This window comes from Astatotilapia calliptera, chromosome 15, assembly GCF_900246225.1.
Source record: "Astatotilapia calliptera chromosome 15, fAstCal1.2, whole genome shotgun sequence".
Taxonomy (NCBI): domain Eukaryota; kingdom Metazoa; phylum Chordata; class Actinopteri; order Cichliformes; family Cichlidae; genus Astatotilapia; species Astatotilapia calliptera.
Window position 1 is genome coordinate 31,197,714 of NC_039316.1, and position 17,724 is coordinate 31,215,437.

Genomic DNA, 17,724 nt, shown 5'->3' on the forward strand with positions numbered 1-17,724 from the left:
GAACAGGAAGTCTTTCCACAGCATTAATGTACAGGTACATAGTTCCCTGTAGCATGTCAAACTAACAAATTATTTCATTATAGTAATGGATGCTAATTTGTGTTCTCTGCACTGTGAAGATCATATGTGATGCTGCCAACATTATCACAAATGTGGAAGCCAAGTGGCCAGGCTCTGTCCATGACTCACAAATATTCCGTGAATGTACACTGAGCACAAAATTTGGACATGGTGAGTTGAGAATACTTTAAAATATATAAAGACCAATTGCTTCAGGGACATTTGAACTGAAGTGTATCCTTCTGTCTTAGGAGAGTTCACTGGCTACTTGCTTGGTGATAGGGGGTATCCATGTTTACCCTATTTGCTTACCCCTTACCCTGACCCTGAACCGGGCCCACAGCAGCGATATAATCTGGCTAATTGCAGGACAAGAGCCAGAATTGAAATGACTATCGGAATGCTTAAGGCCCGGTTCCAGTGCCTGCAAAGACTCAGGGTCACCCCAGAAAGGGCATGTGACATTATTGTGGCATGTGTGATTCTTCACAACATTGCCACAATTAGAGGAGAACACTGTCCTTCTGAACCAAACATCAGCAGTGATCCAAACCATGAACATCCTGACCCTCCCACGGACATACAAGATGGAAGCGCAGTCAGAGACACCATATGTCACAATCATTTCCTTTGACCCATCACCTCAACATGTTGAAAGAAGAATAAACAGATTTTTTGTTCAACTGGCTTTATTGGTCGCCTGTATTTCCTGTACACAAAGTATTAAAAGATGTAAACCTCACAAAGTGTCTCTGTTGCTTCCTCCTCTGTAACAGCTGTCAATGTTTCTTCATTATTTTCCTGTAGTAAAGAAATAAACAACATTGCTGTTCTACTGTACACTCATATAATCTGTGGAGTATTACTCACAACTGCATGTTGGTCTGGCTCAACAGGGGGCTGCACCAGATGCAGTACACCATCACCATCAACTGATAGAATATGAGGTTTATACAGGTCACTTATAACTTACAAGGGACCAAATGGCAATTAACAAACATACCAATCACCTTACACTTCATTGTCATTATGCTCTCAAAGACAACCAAGCCTGAGGGAAGGCAAAATCAGTAGGAAAATAACTTCACTACAAAATAATCCATTATGGTAAAGAGTTTATCAAATGAATGAGTCGCACTGCAAAGGTGACTGTGAAGAAAGGATGTATGCACATCATGTATTATTTTGAATTTACCCCCTATGTAGGCACTTGTGTCTTGCGGGGTTATTGACTCAGAGGATGTCCCCGCAGAGATGCCTTCGGCCACAGGGCGCCCACTGTTTTGGCTGAGGGCCAACTGCTCAGCCTCTGTGAGTGGTGGTGGTGGAGGACCCCCACCTGTTTTTCGGGCCTCCGCTTTTTTTCTGTTGGCTATAACGGGCCACATTTGAGCATACAGAGTAAGCAAATATGTACTTGTAATGTGCTCAGATAATTTCAATAAGTGCTTACAGAGGGGAAATTAACCCTTTACAGCCGATCGGAGCGGGCACGCTCTGTTTTGCGTAACTATTTTTAAATCCCGGTAGCTCTGCAACCAAGTAAGCTAGCGCAATAATTTTTTTTTGCATATGAAACTGGAGGAGTTGTACTTACATCTTATGCCATCAGCTTGTCCTCGGTCACAGTTTCCTTCCACATATAGCTTTGCAAAAACTGCATAAAAATCACTTGCAGCAACAAAAACATGATATTCCAGAAACACGCTTCGCCGATCCATCAGCTGTTTGTAACACTTCCTACGTCCATCAGCGCGAACTATCACATGACCGCATGACCTGCCCGAAACCGGAAGTGACGTCATTTTGCGGAAATGTAGTTTTTCACGATCGAGGCCTTATGAGCTTGTGTTTTACTTGTTATGTGTTTTAAAAAGTTATGTTTGACTTTATGACTTTCTGTGTCGTTTCTGGGATGCTTAAGACTCATATTGCACTGCTGGAAATAGTTTATTTTGATGCATATGCTGTTATTTTGCAAATTTGCACTATAATATTTATTTTTGTTTTTCCTGCAGTATATAAAAATTGGTGTATTTCAAAAATAAAACTATGAAGACACTCAAAATAAATTTCCTGTGGTGGGAAACTAGTTTGTGTAACTTTTTTGTATTTACAGTTTTGAGGGATAAGCCTCTTAAATTTCTCTAACTAGAAATATATGTTAAAAAAACAAAAACGATTTTCAATTTATTTGTAGTTTATTGCACTTTTTTGCAATTTATGTAATTACTATGCACCTAATGCAGACATATTATTAAAGTTTGGGCTATAATGGTTGTATTGATGTATAGCAACTTGAAATGCTCCCAAAAATGGCTCCACAGCATGTAAAAATATAATATAAGCTCTGGCGAACTTGGTTCTATGGTAGGTCTTAAAGGGTTAATGTAGCCTCTAACTGCAATTGATTTACATGGGACAAACAGACCAAGCACTATGGCTCATAATACAATTACACCATACCTGTTTGGACTATATTTTTATATTTAATTTTTACTTGCTGCCAGGAACGTTTGGGGCCTGTTGGGTTGCACCTGCGCTCACATCACATCACAAAATAAAATGTATAAAATAACAAATAAAATAACATATGATAAAACAACGTGTTAAATGGGTGGAAATCCCTCGATCAATGTTTATATTAACACTCACGCATTGACTCTGTCGGCTATGTTTTGCCATGCATGCTCCCTTTCTTTCGCAGCTGTGGCTGTGTTACTTTTTTCCGCGGAATTTGCGTGTTATCGGCATATGCTGCCATCAGAATTTCGGCCTCAAGCGCTGTAAAATACATTGATCACGCCTTCTTTCCCTCCGTCTCCATGGTGACTCGCTTAATCTGTGCTCCGCTTATCAGGGCTTTATGTATCCTCGTCCGCGCGCTTCACTTGGGGTTAAAGCAACTCCGCGTTGACTGAACTAATTGTTATCAGCCTTTCTGAAACCGAATATTCCGAGTTGGACAGTTCGGGATTACTCAACCCTGCGTATCGTTTTTCACTCTGAGTTTTCTAAACCGGCTTCCTGAAATAGGGCCCTGGGCCCTATTTCAGGAAGCCGGTTTAGTGCAAACTCTGAGTAAGTATACCCTGAGTTAACGAAAACTCTGGGTTCTCGGTTTCACAAAGCGAGTTTAGATTAATTCTGAGCGAGTTACTATGACAACACACTCCGTGAAGCTAACCTGCCCCGTAGCAGGTTTACTTCAACTAACCCTGACGTTCTCCGCCTCTTTGTCAGAAACCTGACTGTAGGAAGTGTCAGACATGGCGTGCTCCTTCCTTGAAGAGCCAGTAGATGTTGAAGCCCAAATTCTCCGCAGAGCTCTCCGCCGGGAGAGAGTGATTAGAGCGCGTTCGGACATTTTATCATTTCCTGATGATTTCCTGTGTGAACGTTACCGTTTTTCAGCACAATCTAATTTATTTGAAGAACATCCTCAGGCCTAATATTGCTCATGTGACACATCGTGGACATCCTCTCAGTTCTGTACATATTATTTGTATCGCACTTCGCTTTTTTGCAAACGGGAGCTTTCTGTATAATATTGGTGACGCTGAGCACGTTTCCAAGGCTACCGTCTGTCGGGCAGTCAGGAATGTTACAGTTGCACTGAAACGTCTCCTGTACTCGTCTGTGGTGTTCCCCGGTCATAGACCCACACGATTTATCAAAGAGGGATGCCACAAAATTGCAGGTATCAGGATGAACGAAACTTAATTCATGATGTGGTGATACTTGGACTACTACTTAAATTTTACATTTATTTTCACGGTTCCCAGGCGTGATTGGCTGTATAGATGGCACTCACATTCCAATCATTGCTCCTTCAGTAAATGAAGGCGACTATGTGAACAGGAAGTCTTTCCACAGCATTAATGTACAGGTACATAGTTCCCTGTAGCATTTCAAACTAACAAATTATTTCATTATAGTAATGGATGCTAATTTGTGTTCTCTGCACTGTGAAGATCATATGTGATGCTGCCAACATTATCACAAATGTGGAAGCCAACTGCTCAGCCTCTGTGAGTGGTGGTGGTGGTGGAGGACCCCCACCTGTTTTTCGGACCTCCGCTTTTTTTCTGTTGGCCATAACGGGTCACATTTGAGCATACAGAGTAAGCAAATATGTACTTGTAATGTGCTCAGATAATTTCAATAAGTGCTTACAGAAAGAAAATTAATGTAGCCTCTAACTGCAATTGATTTACAAACAGACCAAGCACTATGGCTCATAATACAATTACACCTTACCTGTTTGGACTATATTTTTATATTTCATTTTTACTTGCTGCCAGGAATGTTTGGGGCCTGTTGGGTTGCACCTGCGCTCACATCACATCACAAAATCAAATGTATAAAATAAAAAATAAAATATAATAGAATAACGTGTTAAATGGGTGGAAATCCCTAGATCAATGTTTAAATTAACACTCACGATTCTTAAATTCATCAAGTCTCTCCGTGCCTGGGTCCTCGTCACAAAACATGACAATGAATGACGCCAATAGTGAGTAAAAAGTAAACAGTATAATACAGATACATAAAAAAAACACTCCCAAAACAGAATAAATGACAAAATATTAATAAAAAACTATAAAGATGGAGGCAACTTTGCCTGTGGTAGAATGTATATAATGTATGAAAAAAAAACTTTACTGCACATACTAATTTTATTAATTTAATAATACTAATTTTGTGTTGTAAGATTTATGAGTTTCATACATTCATAGTGGTCCTTGGGAGAGCTTGACATTTTTCTCAGGTGGTACACACTGTAAAAAGTTTGAGAAACACTGATAAGTGTATGCGTGCTTTTGGAAAACATTTAAAGCTGCAGTACAGAATCTTTGAAACCAGCTTAAAACATTTTTAGAATATAAACAGTGCACTCTGCTTCTCTTTACAGCTCCTCACTCCACCAGGGCTGTTTGGCTCTTTCTGATAGTGCTCAAATGTGATGTACGTACTGCGGCAGTCATACAGACAACTGGACGGTCCAAAAGTTGGCCTACCTATTACTGGCTGAGGTTTTAGTAAAGTTGTGGCTGAACCACATAAAAATATATCATTAATTTTAATCTCCCCAATCAATGATAATGTTATGTTGGAATGTTGTTAAAGAGGGTCAGAAATGTTTCAACCCAGTTTGTTTTGCAGATTCTGTATATCAGCTTTAATATCGGGAGAACACAACTTTCAGATTGTGTGAGTAAAATCAGGTTTTTTTTCTCTTTGTCAGTTTAACAGTTGCTGTTGTGCCTGTCACTGTTCCCTGTCTGTTTTCTTACCTGGTTCTTCCTGACCTTGTACTTTCTCCTCATATTACCCTCTTTGGACTGACAATCATACACAAATAGATTCAATTAGATGAAAAATTATGGTCAAATGTCGCTGATTTTACTACAGAGCAGGACGGATTGTAGGGTAGCAAACATCGATGGAAAGGTTTTCGAGACTGCAGATTATCTGGGTGTAATGTTTTTCAGCTAAAAAGAAACATGGCCTGATGCCTACCTAACTATATAAAGAGTAACTGAAGGTTAAATGCAACTAATATGTCTTGTTTTAAGCCAGACACTTACACCTCCGCTCCGCTGCCTCTTAGCCACCATCGGTCTGGCAGCAAGGGTGCTAGAGAGCTGGAAAGTTGTTTTTTTTGTTTTTTTTGTTTTTTTGTTTTTTTTTGGGGGGGGGGGGGGGGGGGTTGTATACTTTTGTCGTTAAAATGTTACGTCTCAACCAAGTACTGTATTGTCAAAAAAAAGTAAGAAATCTTTGAGGGTGCTTTGATTCATTTTGGGGGTGCTTCTCTCTTTATCTCTTCACTTATGTGGTGATTTTAAAAGGTGTGTGCAAACCTTTAACTGTTATTGAGTTTCTTGCATCACAGCTGAGGCTTTCAATCACTGTTTCCACACAAAGTTTGCTTAAATTTGTTGAAATTTTGAGACAAGTGCACAAAAGAAAATAAAAATACATGTGCACAGTGTTGGGTAAGTTACTTTAAATTAGTAACTTAGTTACATTAGTAGTTATTTCTATCAAAGGTTACTCGTTCCTTTCTCGTTACTTGTAGTAACTAGTTACTTTAACTAACTTTGGTTTTACTCAGAATTCTCTTATGAATGTGTTGCTTCCCTAACTGGATACCAGCAAGGATGCCAGTCTTTTATCTTGTTTACATGTTAGCACTATCCTGCCACAAGTGCACTGTGCCACCTAATGGCCTGAACGTAAAATGGCAGTGTAGTAGTGCGAGTGCAAGTTAATGATGAAATGAATGAAACTAAATTAGAAATTAACAATGTTTGTTTTATGTGTCACTTTTTATCTGTCTGTTTTAATCTATTTATATTGTTTCAAACCTCTATAAATGCAAACACATCATTTTGGGGTTGATGCAGCAGTGTTATAAATCACAAATCATTGTACGTAGTATCACTAGGAAGAAGCAGTGGATCACAAAACACCACATACAGTGTGTTAAAACTTTTGAAAAGTATATTTATTTTTGCCATTGAAATGGGTAGAAACTTTACTTTTAGCAGTGCCAACATTAAACTGTGGCTCAGACCATTTAGGAGCTGTAGGTATCAAAAAATGCAGTGCAAAAATGGTTCAACATAAACACAGTGAGGTTTGTCCATTCTTTGTAAACTTAACTGAAAACAGCTGAACTGCACCAACTGGAGACCTCATGTTCAGTAATGATGGGCAAACTTAAAAGTATTTTCAGCCTCACAAAGAAAAATAAAATAAACTGGAAAAATTTGCATTTCCTGCGAAAATGCAGTGTGGATGCTTTAAAGCTGAAGCTGTCTGCAAAAACTAGCTGAAAAAGCTGAAAAGTTGCAGAAATTGTAAAAACTTTGAAGAAGCAAAGGAACTTGGCTAATATTGAATAACTTAGCAGAACTGCAATATCTTAGAGTAAACATAATACTTGGCAGAATGTCTGTGAAGGTTCTCAGTCATCCAGGTCATCGTAGTCAAAGGAGCTTGGAAAGAAAAGCGTCTGGACTTCTTTAAGTTGCTTGAAGACGTTTCACCTCCCTCGCTGGTGTCTGGTGACCAGACACCAGCGAGGGAGGACAGACGCAACAACATTGTCATCCCCTATGTAGCCGGTGTATCAGAGAAACTCAGGAGAGTTTTCTCCAAGCATGACATCTCAGTGTATTTCAGACCCAGCAACACACTCAGACAGAAACTGGTTCACCCGAAAGACAAAACGCCAAAACACAGACTTAACAATGTGGTGTATGCTGTACAGTGCAGCGAGGAATGCTCAGACCTCTACATTGGAGAGACCAAACAGCCACTTCATAAGCTCATGGCACAACACAGAAGAGCCACCTCCACAGGACAAGACGCAGCTGTCCATCTGCATCTAAAGGATAAAGGTCACTCTTTCGAGGATGCCAATGTTCACATTTTGGACAGAGAGGACAGATGGTTTGAAAGAGGAGTGAAAGAAGCCATCTATGTCCACTGTGAGCGACCATCTTTGAACAGAGGCGGTGGTTTACGACACCAACTCTCTGCCATCTATAATCCAGTTTTGAGATCCCTTCCCAGACGCCTTAATGCCCACTCACATCCTGGGCCATCTGACCTCAGGAATTCGCATGACAAGGTGGGGCCAGGTTTCACAATGAACACACCCGAAACTCTGGCTGATTGGGACCCACACCCAGTTTCACACCTTGGCTCAGGCGATTAGAGGATCATCAGGGGGTCCTTTTGTTCCTCTGTGGGGGGTCACTACCACTAGGTTTATATCTGGGACTCTCCACCATTTGACCTTAGAACTGAAGAAGCTTCTCGGATGAGAGGTGAAACGTCTTCAAGCAACTTAAAGAAGTCCAGACGCTTTTCTTTCCAAGCTCCTTTGACTACTTGGCAGAAGTACAATAGCATAGGAGAACTTAGCAGAAATATTGTAACTTACCAGAAACATGATAACTTCTCAAAAATACAAGAATTTAGGAGAAATAGTATAAGATAACAGAAAGAATATATTTAGCCAAAAATACTTAAACATTACAGAAACACTATGATTTAGAAAAATAGTACAACATAGCAGAAATACTGTGATTTACCAGAGACACTGTGATGAACTATGAAAATTGTCATTTTAAATTAATACTATGTTTTAGCACAAATACTTAAAGCATCCACACAATAATAAGTATTTTCAGCCTCAGAATCAGAATCAGAATACTTTATTGATCCCTGGGGGAAATTATTTTTTGTTACAGTGCTCCATTATAAACCAACATAAACCAACATTAAGACAAAACAGACAATACGCTAACTAAGAATAGTACAATATATACATATATATACATACATAAGTCACTAAATAGCTGGAAAAGAAACGTGTAGTTGTAGCAGTAACCAGTGTGTTAAGTGGATGCGTTGTACAGGGAGATGGCCACAGGCAGGAAAGACTTCCTGTGTCGTTCAGTGGTGCTTTTCGGTAATCTCAGTCTCTCACTGAACGTGCTCCTGTGACTGACCAACATGTCATGGAGTGGGTGGGAGGTGTTATCCAACATTGTCTTTATCTTGGACAACATCCGCCTCTCCGACACCACCTTGAGGGAGTCCAGCTCCATCCGCACAACATTACTGGCCTTACGGATTAGTTTATTAAGTCTGTTGGCATCTGCGACCCTCAGCCTGCTCCCCCAGCATGCGACAGCATAGAGGATCGCACTGGCCACAACAGACTCATAGAAAATCCTCAGCATTTTTTGGCAGATGCTGAAGGACCTCAGTCGCCTCAAAAAATAGAGATGACTCTGGCCCTTCCTGTAAAGTGCTGTAGTGTTTTTAGCCCAGTCCAGTTTATTTTCAATGTGTACTCCAAGGTATTTATAGTCCTCCACAATGTCAACACTGACCCCCTGGATTGAAACAGGGGTCAAGTGTTTCCTGGTCTTCCTGAAGTCCACGATCAGTTCCTTGGTCTTTGCCACGTTGAGCTGCAGATGATTCTGCTCACACCACGTGACAAAGGAGTCGACCACAGCCCGGTACTCTGTCTCATCATCCCTGCTGATGCATCCAACCACCGCAGAGTCATCAGAAAACTTCTGAAGATGGCAGGTCTCTGTGCAGTGGCTGAAGTCTGTGGTGTAGAGGGTGAAGAGGAAGGGGGAGAGGACAGTCCCCTGTGGTGCCCCTGTGTTGCTGATCACCTTGTCAGACACACACTGTCCGAGACGTACATATTGTGGTCTTCCTGTCAGGTAATCTACAATCCAGGACACCAGAGAAGCATCCACCTGCATCGCTGCTAACTTATCACCCAGGAGGGTCGGCCTGATGGTATTGAAAGCACTAGAAAAGTCAAAAAACATGACCCTCACAGTGCTCGCCGGCTGGTCCAGATGGGTGTAGACACGATTGAGCAGGTAGATGATGGCATCCTCAGTTCCAAGACGAGGCTGATAAGTGAACTGAAGGGGATCCAGGTGTGGTCTTACTATGGGTCGCAGCTGGTCCAGGATGAGCCTTTCCAGGGTCTTCATGATGTGGGAGGTCAGTGCCACGGGCCTGTAATCCGGGGGGCCACTGGGACGTGGTGTCTTTGGTACAGGGACGAGGCATGATGTCTTCCACATCACCGGGACCCTCTGCAGACTCAGACTCAGCATAAACAGTTTATGAAAAACTCCACACAGCTGGGGGGCACAGGTCTTGAGGACGTCAATAGTCAATATTTAACCAAAATAATATTTCCTCCAGTCAGGCCATGTAGATCAATAAAATATGATGGTAGATTAAGTGCTTCAGTGGTCTAAAATTCTAGCCTACGTCACAGCGTCACGTGCGCTTTTTACGTCCACCATGGAAACTGCAGTCGTGGTGCTTTCGGTTGTACTCAGAACTCGGAAATTCTGCCTTCCGAGTAGGAAGATGTAGGTAACTCCAGACTGCAGATGAGCTGCATATGTGTTTAGTAGTAATTTGTTTTTATAGAGGGCTAGCAAAACAACCGTTTTCGAGGGCGTCGCCATATTGGAGTCCCGACTTCTCTGACGAGGCTAACCAGAACGCCGTTTACTCGAGTGTGACATCATTCCCTGGTCCGTGTCCGATTTCCGAGGTAAGTCGAACGTAACACACGAAGTAACGACCCTATCTAATTCCCAGTAATGATAAACGTGTTCTTGATTTTGGCATAATAACTAGTTACCGTGCTCGTTACCACAATAATAACGTAGTTACTGTAACGCGTTACTTAATAACGTGTTAGTCCCTACACTGGCAACGGGTAATCATTATAAAATATGTATATTTTTTTGGAAATGGTGCAGACCTTTTGTGCTCAAAGCTTATGAGGGTACCATTGTCACTGACCACATTTGGTTTACTGTCTTAGACCAGGAACTTGAAGTTGTCCATGGTTTCCAGATCAGGTCTGATAGGAGTCAGTCAAAAATAACCACACAGGTTCAAAATGGGTTAAAAATAATGTTTTAAATATGCCAAAAAATGTTACAAAGCACTGCAGCAGGTTTTTTAAATCAGCAGGAGAACCTAATTCACACGATGGTCTTTAAAGACAATTAGTGCGGATTTTTATGCTTGCACACAATTTTACTGTGAGGAGGGAGACACCCAAAAAAGACTGAATCTTAATAGTAAAAATCTTTTGCGAATAATGAATTTCTTGGAAAATATCAAATATGAAAGTTATTATTGGCTCTGGGTTTCTGCTCATTTACACCTTCCACAGAAGGTTGTAGAAAAGGAAACACTTAGATGAGAGCCCCACTGCTTCAAAATTGGCCAAATGACCTTCAGGAAGCTCAGCATAAACACCACAGAGATTATGCATTAATATCCAGAATAGTAATATCTCAAACATATTTTTAGATTGAGTACAAGCATTTGGCAGAATATGGGAGCAAATGCTCACAGTCGGGATGATGTTTACAGTTTGAACTAGAAATCTCATCTGTTTTATTTATTCATATTGACTCCATCTCTCGCGCTCAGGCTAAGGTTTATTTCAGTTATTGGAAATGTATTATCATTAAGAAAATGATGTTTACAAGCTTCAAATTAAGCATGCGACACATTAAAGTGGCTCTCTGCAGCCTGGAGGACCAACATTTTACAACAGCAGATGGACACTGATCCTCATCTGCAACCTTGAGGTGAACATAAGCAGGCTCATAATGAGAGAACTGCTGATTTAAACTGAAAATTAGCTGAGTAAACATGCGCAACAGAAAATACAGCAGATACATGGAGTCATTCAGGAGAAATGATCAGGGCGAAGAATGTGAGGTCAAGCTTTTGGCCCTCGTTCTCACTGTGAAGGCAAAATCTAAAGGAGTCTTTTGTTTTCCCCTCCTCTACCTTCCAACAGGCACAGAGTTTTATCTGCAGCAGCACGAAGGATGCAGGATGCGGGCACCGATGCAACACTAAACTGGATGCAGTGAAGGAAACAGGTGGCTCTCTATACACTGATAGAGAAGTCTTTGTGGTTTATGTCATCCACTGAGGGAGTTTAGAAGGAAAGCCCAGGAGCAGCGGTTTCCAATTTGTGAGTCCCAACAGCTCTGAGGCATAGCTGATCTTCAGGTATTAAAAAGTCCTTCAAATGAAACTATTTCAGAATAGAAAAAAGATTGAACTTGAAGGGAGTCAGAAAGCCATGACTTCATTTTAAGGAGTCATAAGGGTTTGATTTGGAAACATAAATTGGCACTAATTGCAGTTGTACACAGTGTATCCCAACTATAACTGCAGTGATCCCACACTAACCTGATAAGATCAGCATTTGCTGCATACCTTATCAAAAAGTAGCCTTCATTTCCTTTTAATATCATACACCATCAGCCAATTGATGTGTTTTTAAAATGAACATGTAGTATATGGTTTTTTAGTATTCACTATGACACAAAAAGGAAAATTATCCTAATTTTTTTATGAATATTTGAAGCAGGAAAAGCAAAAAATATCAAAGCTTACAGGAGGATGAGAAAAGGCAAAACTTCACCCACTCTTTTGCTCAACCTGTGGTGAGCTGAAAACATGAAGCTGCTCCTTCCATGCTACAGAAATATCCTGTCCTTCCAAACATGTCCTCACAAAGACAGAAGCACATGAATACACCCACAAATTCACAAAAGAGCACGCACACTCTCGCAGACACAGCCTCACTCTGCCATTTCAATCATCCCACTGTAATAAAACTGTACAGCAGGTGCCATCGTATCACATTGCAGTGATATTGCCTGCAATGTCTCCCTAGGATGAAGCTACATAAAGAAGCAGTGTTTGTTCTCCACAACCAACAAACCAGCAAAATAGTGAGAACTCAAATTCAGGAATCAGCTTCAAAATATCTATAGTGGCGAACCTTAACATCACTTTTGGGTGTTATTCTGTAAAATTCTACAATAAGGCAGTAGAAAATAAATCTTCAAGTTTTTACTGAGAATACAGAATAATACAGATTTATGGGACTAACAGTGTTGGATTATCCTTTAAACCGGCTGCTTAGTTTAGCCAGCTTAGGTAATGATCTCAAAATAAATATTCAGAGCTCCAGCTCTTTTCTAAACTGGTAACTGTAGTGCTTTGGGATGATTCCAAACATGATGCCAATTAGTTCACAAATCATACCAAGCTTCAAAGATATGATCTGTTTTTATTGTGCAGCTCATAAAGGGAATCAGATGCTTAAAGAAGGAAAAAGGCAAATAAGATAATTTAAAGTACTTCATGCATATTATTAACTCTACAATATATGCAGCAGAGGATGGAGAGCAACATTTGCTTTAGTTTAGCCTTAATTATAGGAGAAGTATGAGCGTGCATGCTGAAGAAATCAGCCCTTGAATGCTGTATTTTGACCTCAGTTAAACATTTGAAAAGTTTTGTTTTGTTTTATTTTAAGACCTTCTGAAGTGCTCAAAGCGTCTCTGTTGTAGTTCCCGCCAAAGAAGGTGACACCTGATTCTTGTCATAATGTCACGCATATACTGTAATTAAAGCTGTGAAAGATTTGCGGAAAACGTATGTAGCCAGTGTGTTACCTCTGTGTCCGCATCGGTGGCTTTCAGCTCAAACTCAGTGATGGTCTTTCCCCCACCCTCCTGCACCCTCATGCCAGGGACCTGAAGAAGAGGCAGGGAGTCGTCCACAGGCTTGACAGTGATGTAGAAAGTCTGAGCAACCTGAAGACAAAGAACAATAATAAGATGATGAAACAACCTATGAGCGATACACATATGTGTAACCAAAACTACCTTCTGCCAGCAACTTCCTACTTTTCACTGAGAACTTTCTCAACAATTGAGCAAATAGAAAAGTCTCATTGTGATGAAAAAGTTTAACCCCAAAGGGCTACACAACTTCACCAAGCACCACAGTGGCCACAAAGCTTCCACACATTGCAGTCAGCCAGGCGTGAAGGTCAGATGACCTTTTTTACATGTTTACTCGAGTCCTTGTGATCCTCATTAGTTTGAATTAGCAAGGCAGATTTATGCATGAGATGACGGGACAGGAAGCTGCTACTTTCCCACTGTTATAAAAGCTGTAGAGTTTGTTAGTTTTTTTGCATTTCTTTAATGCCTTTCAATTTAATGACACCGTTAAGGTTTTTTTTTAATTAAGCTAAGTGTTTAAGTGATCAGAAAACATTTCTCTTTCTGGTTTTCTTTCTTAATTCCTGTCAACAGCTTCTGCACCATTTAAGGTTGTTCCCTGCACTTTAAAGATTAAAGGTCCCTCTTTGGACACACAAGGACTGTTGACTTATGTCTTGGCCAAAATGGGAAGTTATTTTTAAAACCCAATTAGTCTTTAGGAAGAACAAATAATATTTCAGAGCTTCTGTTGTAGTCAGTAGATATCTGCATCAAGACCTCCTTCATGAATGAATTTTAAAACATGTTAAGCTACCAGGTATCGTAAAAATCTTCTGCCATTCACCTCATTTGTCCCGTCGGACACGGTGAAGGAGAACCAGTCGGCATGTTTCTCTTCTTCACTGATGTCGACGTACCTGATGCTGCATGATGCCAGGTCAGCCTGCGTGAAGGTGCTGATCCTAGTGCCTAAAGAGACAAAAGAGAGAAAAGTAGTCGTTAAGCCCAAAACCTCCATTATGTTTGTTATTTGATCTTTCATATGAGATCTTTCATATGAGATGGTTTTACACTGCTAAAAAATAGGTTATGCTTGATGTTGCGGGTTGGACATGTTGTCAAGTGATACAACATCTTCACAGTACAGCTTAATATTGTCATAGGAGTAGAGAAGAGGGTCATTGAGAGCAGCACACAGAGAAGCTTTTTGTTGGAAGGATACAAGTTCTTCCTGTTCTTCTTGTTACTGATAACCTGACCGCTGTCTGTTTTGATCTTCTTCTTCTGGTCTTCTTTTCCCGTTTCTCTCACAAAACGCTTCCTCTTACGGTCCCTAAAAAAAGAAGGGGGAAAAAAGACTTTAAATTATAGTTTGAAATGACCATTTGGTGGATACTGAGTCAAACATAGGGAAATTTGTACCATTTCATCATTTTCTTCTGCTGGTTAAGGCGATCGCCTTCATCTCCCATGAGATCAAGGACAGCTGAAGAGGCCTGCTGTTCAAAAGCACTGCCCTCTCCACCGAGACTCAACCTGTCGACGCATAACACAGGACAAAACAGCATAAAACACAAAGCCATTCACATTTTTTAAAGAAACAGATGCAACAGTTTAATGCCTCACCCTCTCTCAGAGTCAAAGTCTTTAGGTCTGTAAGGGATATAATACTCTTCATCTTTGCCTGACTGCCTCTTTTTCTTGGTCTTTGGTCACTCTTCGCCATCTTCCTGCTGACCTCTTCTTTTACCACCTACCACCTCTGAAAACACCCCCTGGTGGAAATAGAAAGAATTACATGGTACAAAGTGACAAAGCATGATACAGAGATCCTACTATCTTCCTCTTCTAGTTTGTATACAACATCATCTACATCAAAACTGCACTTTATTTTGCTTCTTCTTCATCAGACAGCACAAACAACTTTCTCATTTTGACTCAAATATTGGTTTTGAATGAAAATGATGAAACAATCCTGGATGTTTATTCAACTTGTGAGCAGGTTTTCTAATCCACCGTACTATTATTATTGACACTAGTACATGTTCGTGCTGCTGGCAAACTAATACACTCAAGAACATATAGCAAAGCAAAAAAGTGAAAAGTAGGTCTTGCCTACATAAATAAACATAAGACAGTTGTGAAACTTTGACATAGTAACATCTGCAGTAATATTTACACCTGTGATGACATCTCACCAGCATTAGCCTTATTTTGAAACCAAGATTGTTTACACAGAGTTTGTAATTGCAGAGAAATGCTCCATTTATTTTGGTCATTTCATTTTTGAGCAGGAAGCTCACCTTTCTTGTTATAGCCTTTAGACGAATAGAGAGTTTTCCAATTAAATACATATTCTTTAAATAATGTTCCCTCTTATAAAAAGTAGGATAATTTAAAAAAAAATTTAAAAAATGTATTATACCTCTATTACTTAGAAAAAAAACTGTTTTTTTTCTGTTGTCTGTTATATAACGTTAGTGATGCTCGTTTCAATTCATTTCTTAATCAGCTAAACAGGTCAGTTAAGAAACAGTCAAATATTAAGTTAAATTTGAAAACGGTTTAAAAAAAAATATCCCCATTCCAAAATGTCACATGACAATCTCATTGGCTCACGGAGTTATGATGTCACTACACGATCCTTTGAAGTTTTTCCTTAAACAGGGGTGACACACAGCAGTTTTTTAGTTCGTGTCTTCGCAGCATTTGTGTTTGCAGCCTTCACACGTTCACCACAGAAACTTTTGGAAACCTTTTCAGAGTTGTCGTGTACAACCTTCAACATGTATCCAACAAGACACCAACCAAGGCAAAAAGATTACGCCGCTTCTCCTTCCTGTCGTGGCCGGCCAATTTCCCCAAATGACCTCTTAGCCGTCCAAAGGGCATTACATGACAGTAAGAAGGAAAACTACCATCTCCAGAATAAAATTCAACAGATTGAAGAAGAGAAACTTCAACTGGAGGAGAAGTGTAGACAGATGGAAGCGCAAAATAAGAACCTGGAAGAAAGACAAAAACGCCAGCCCGACATAAATATTATTAATGAGGGTTGGGGAATCAAGTTTGGACAAGCCCGAGAGCAGGTTGTCTTCCTAATTAAGGAAAACAAGCAAAAGAGCGTGGAACTAAAGGAGATGTCCAACCAGCTTAAAGACAGCAAAGCTACTGTTGAGAAGACAGAATGGGATCTCCAATATATGGACCAAATGAATCGGCTGCTCCAAACAAACTTCGATGAAGCTGTGAAAAAAAATGAAGAAATCCTCCAACAGAAGGAAGAACAGGAGAAAAAGCAAAGAGACATGGAGCACAAACTCAAAGTCACGGAGGAAAAATACAGAATGCTGAAAGAGAAGGTGGATGATACTCTGCGCCAAAATAAAGACCTTCTTCACGAGAAAAAGCAACTAGAAGGGGAAAAAGAAAAACTGGACAAACAATGCTCGCACATGCAGAAAAGGATGGAGCAAATGGCGAGAAACAACTCCGAGCTCACTAAGGGGATATTGTTGGAATACAACAACTTGAAGCGCAAACACACTGAAATGCAGGCGCAAAAGCAAGAACAAGACAACATACATGACGACCTGCAGCGTACGCTCCAAGATATCCACAAAAGAAATGAGGAGCTACAAGACATGTACAAAGAAGTACAACAAAGAAACGCAGACATGCACAAGGACAAGATAATGCAGGAGGAAACATCCAAAGAGCTCAGGGAAAAGCTTGAAGAAAAACAAGCAACGTTGGAAGAGGTGGAGAAAACGTGCAAGAAGCTTGAGAAACAAAACAAAGAAACCATCGATGAGTTGAGAACCCTCATCCTGGAAAAAAAAGCTCTTGTAGAAAACTGCATGAAAAAGAAGAACAAACGCTTCCGCTGGCCCTGGAGGAGGAACTCTACTGCTTCCTCAGCAGGTGTAGCCTCGTCTTGCTCCACCTCTGTTCACCTCCCCAACCAGTCCCGGCAGTTGACTGTCCCCTCCTGAGCCTGGTTCTGCCGGAGGTTTCTGCCCGTTTAAAGGCAGTTTTTCCTCCCCACTGTCGCCTAGTGCGTGCTCAGAGGGGATTGTTGGGGTTTTCTCTCCTCTACCTTGTTTCATTATTTACTTAACTTTTTGTGCTTACTTCATTTTACCTTGTTTCATTATTTACTTAACTTTTTGTGCTTGCTTCATTTTACCTTGTTTCATTATTTACTTGTTGAGGTTTTGTTCTTACTTCATTTTACCTTGTTTCATTATTTACTTGTTAACGTTTTGTTCTTACTTCATTTTACCTTGTTTCATTATTTACTTAACTTTTTGTGCTTGCTTCATTTTACCTTGTTTCATTATTTACTTGTTAACGTTTTGTTCTTACTTCATTTTACCTTGTTTCATTATTTACTTGTTGACGTTTTGTTCTTACTTCATTTTACCTTGTTTCATTATTTACTTGTTAACGTTTTGTTCTTACTTCATTTTACCTTGTTTCATTATTTACTTGTTGACGTTTTGTTCTTACTTCATTTTACCTTGTTTCA

General features: G+C 40.2%; 2 protein-coding genes and 1 long non-coding RNA gene across 3 annotated transcripts; 1 reads left to right on the forward strand and 2 right to left on the reverse strand.

Moving 5' to 3' along the window:
• Window positions 1-10,625: 10,625 nt before the first annotated feature.
• On the reverse strand, window positions 10,626-14,216 carry LOC113006961 (extracellular matrix protein FRAS1-like). The gene is made up of 3 exons (XM_026143242.1): window positions 14,038-14,216; window positions 13,137-13,277; window positions 10,626-10,637 (listed from the first exon to the last, which is right to left on the reverse strand). The coding sequence occupies exons 1-3, from the start codon at window positions 14,209-14,211 to the stop codon at window positions 10,626-10,628; spliced, it is 327 nt and encodes a 108-aa protein (XP_025999027.1). The 5' UTR covers window positions 14,212-14,216.
• A 121-nt stretch (window positions 14,217-14,337) lies between these two features.
• On the reverse strand, window positions 14,338-15,144 carry LOC113006515 (uncharacterized). The gene is made up of 3 exons (XR_003269763.1): window positions 14,820-15,144; window positions 14,616-14,729; window positions 14,338-14,526 (listed from the first exon to the last, which is right to left on the reverse strand). It is a non-coding gene; the product is annotated as an uncharacterized LOC113006515 (long non-coding RNA).
• Window positions 15,145-15,496: 352 nt separating this feature from the next.
• LOC113006514 (trichohyalin-like) lies at window positions 15,497-17,229 on the forward strand. The gene has a single exon (XM_026142530.1). It carries the CDS (start codon window positions 15,980-15,982, stop codon window positions 17,186-17,188), a length of 1,209 nt encoding a protein of 402 aa, XP_025998315.1. The 5' UTR covers window positions 15,497-15,979; the 3' UTR covers window positions 17,189-17,229.
• Window positions 17,230-17,724: the final 495 nt, after the last annotated feature.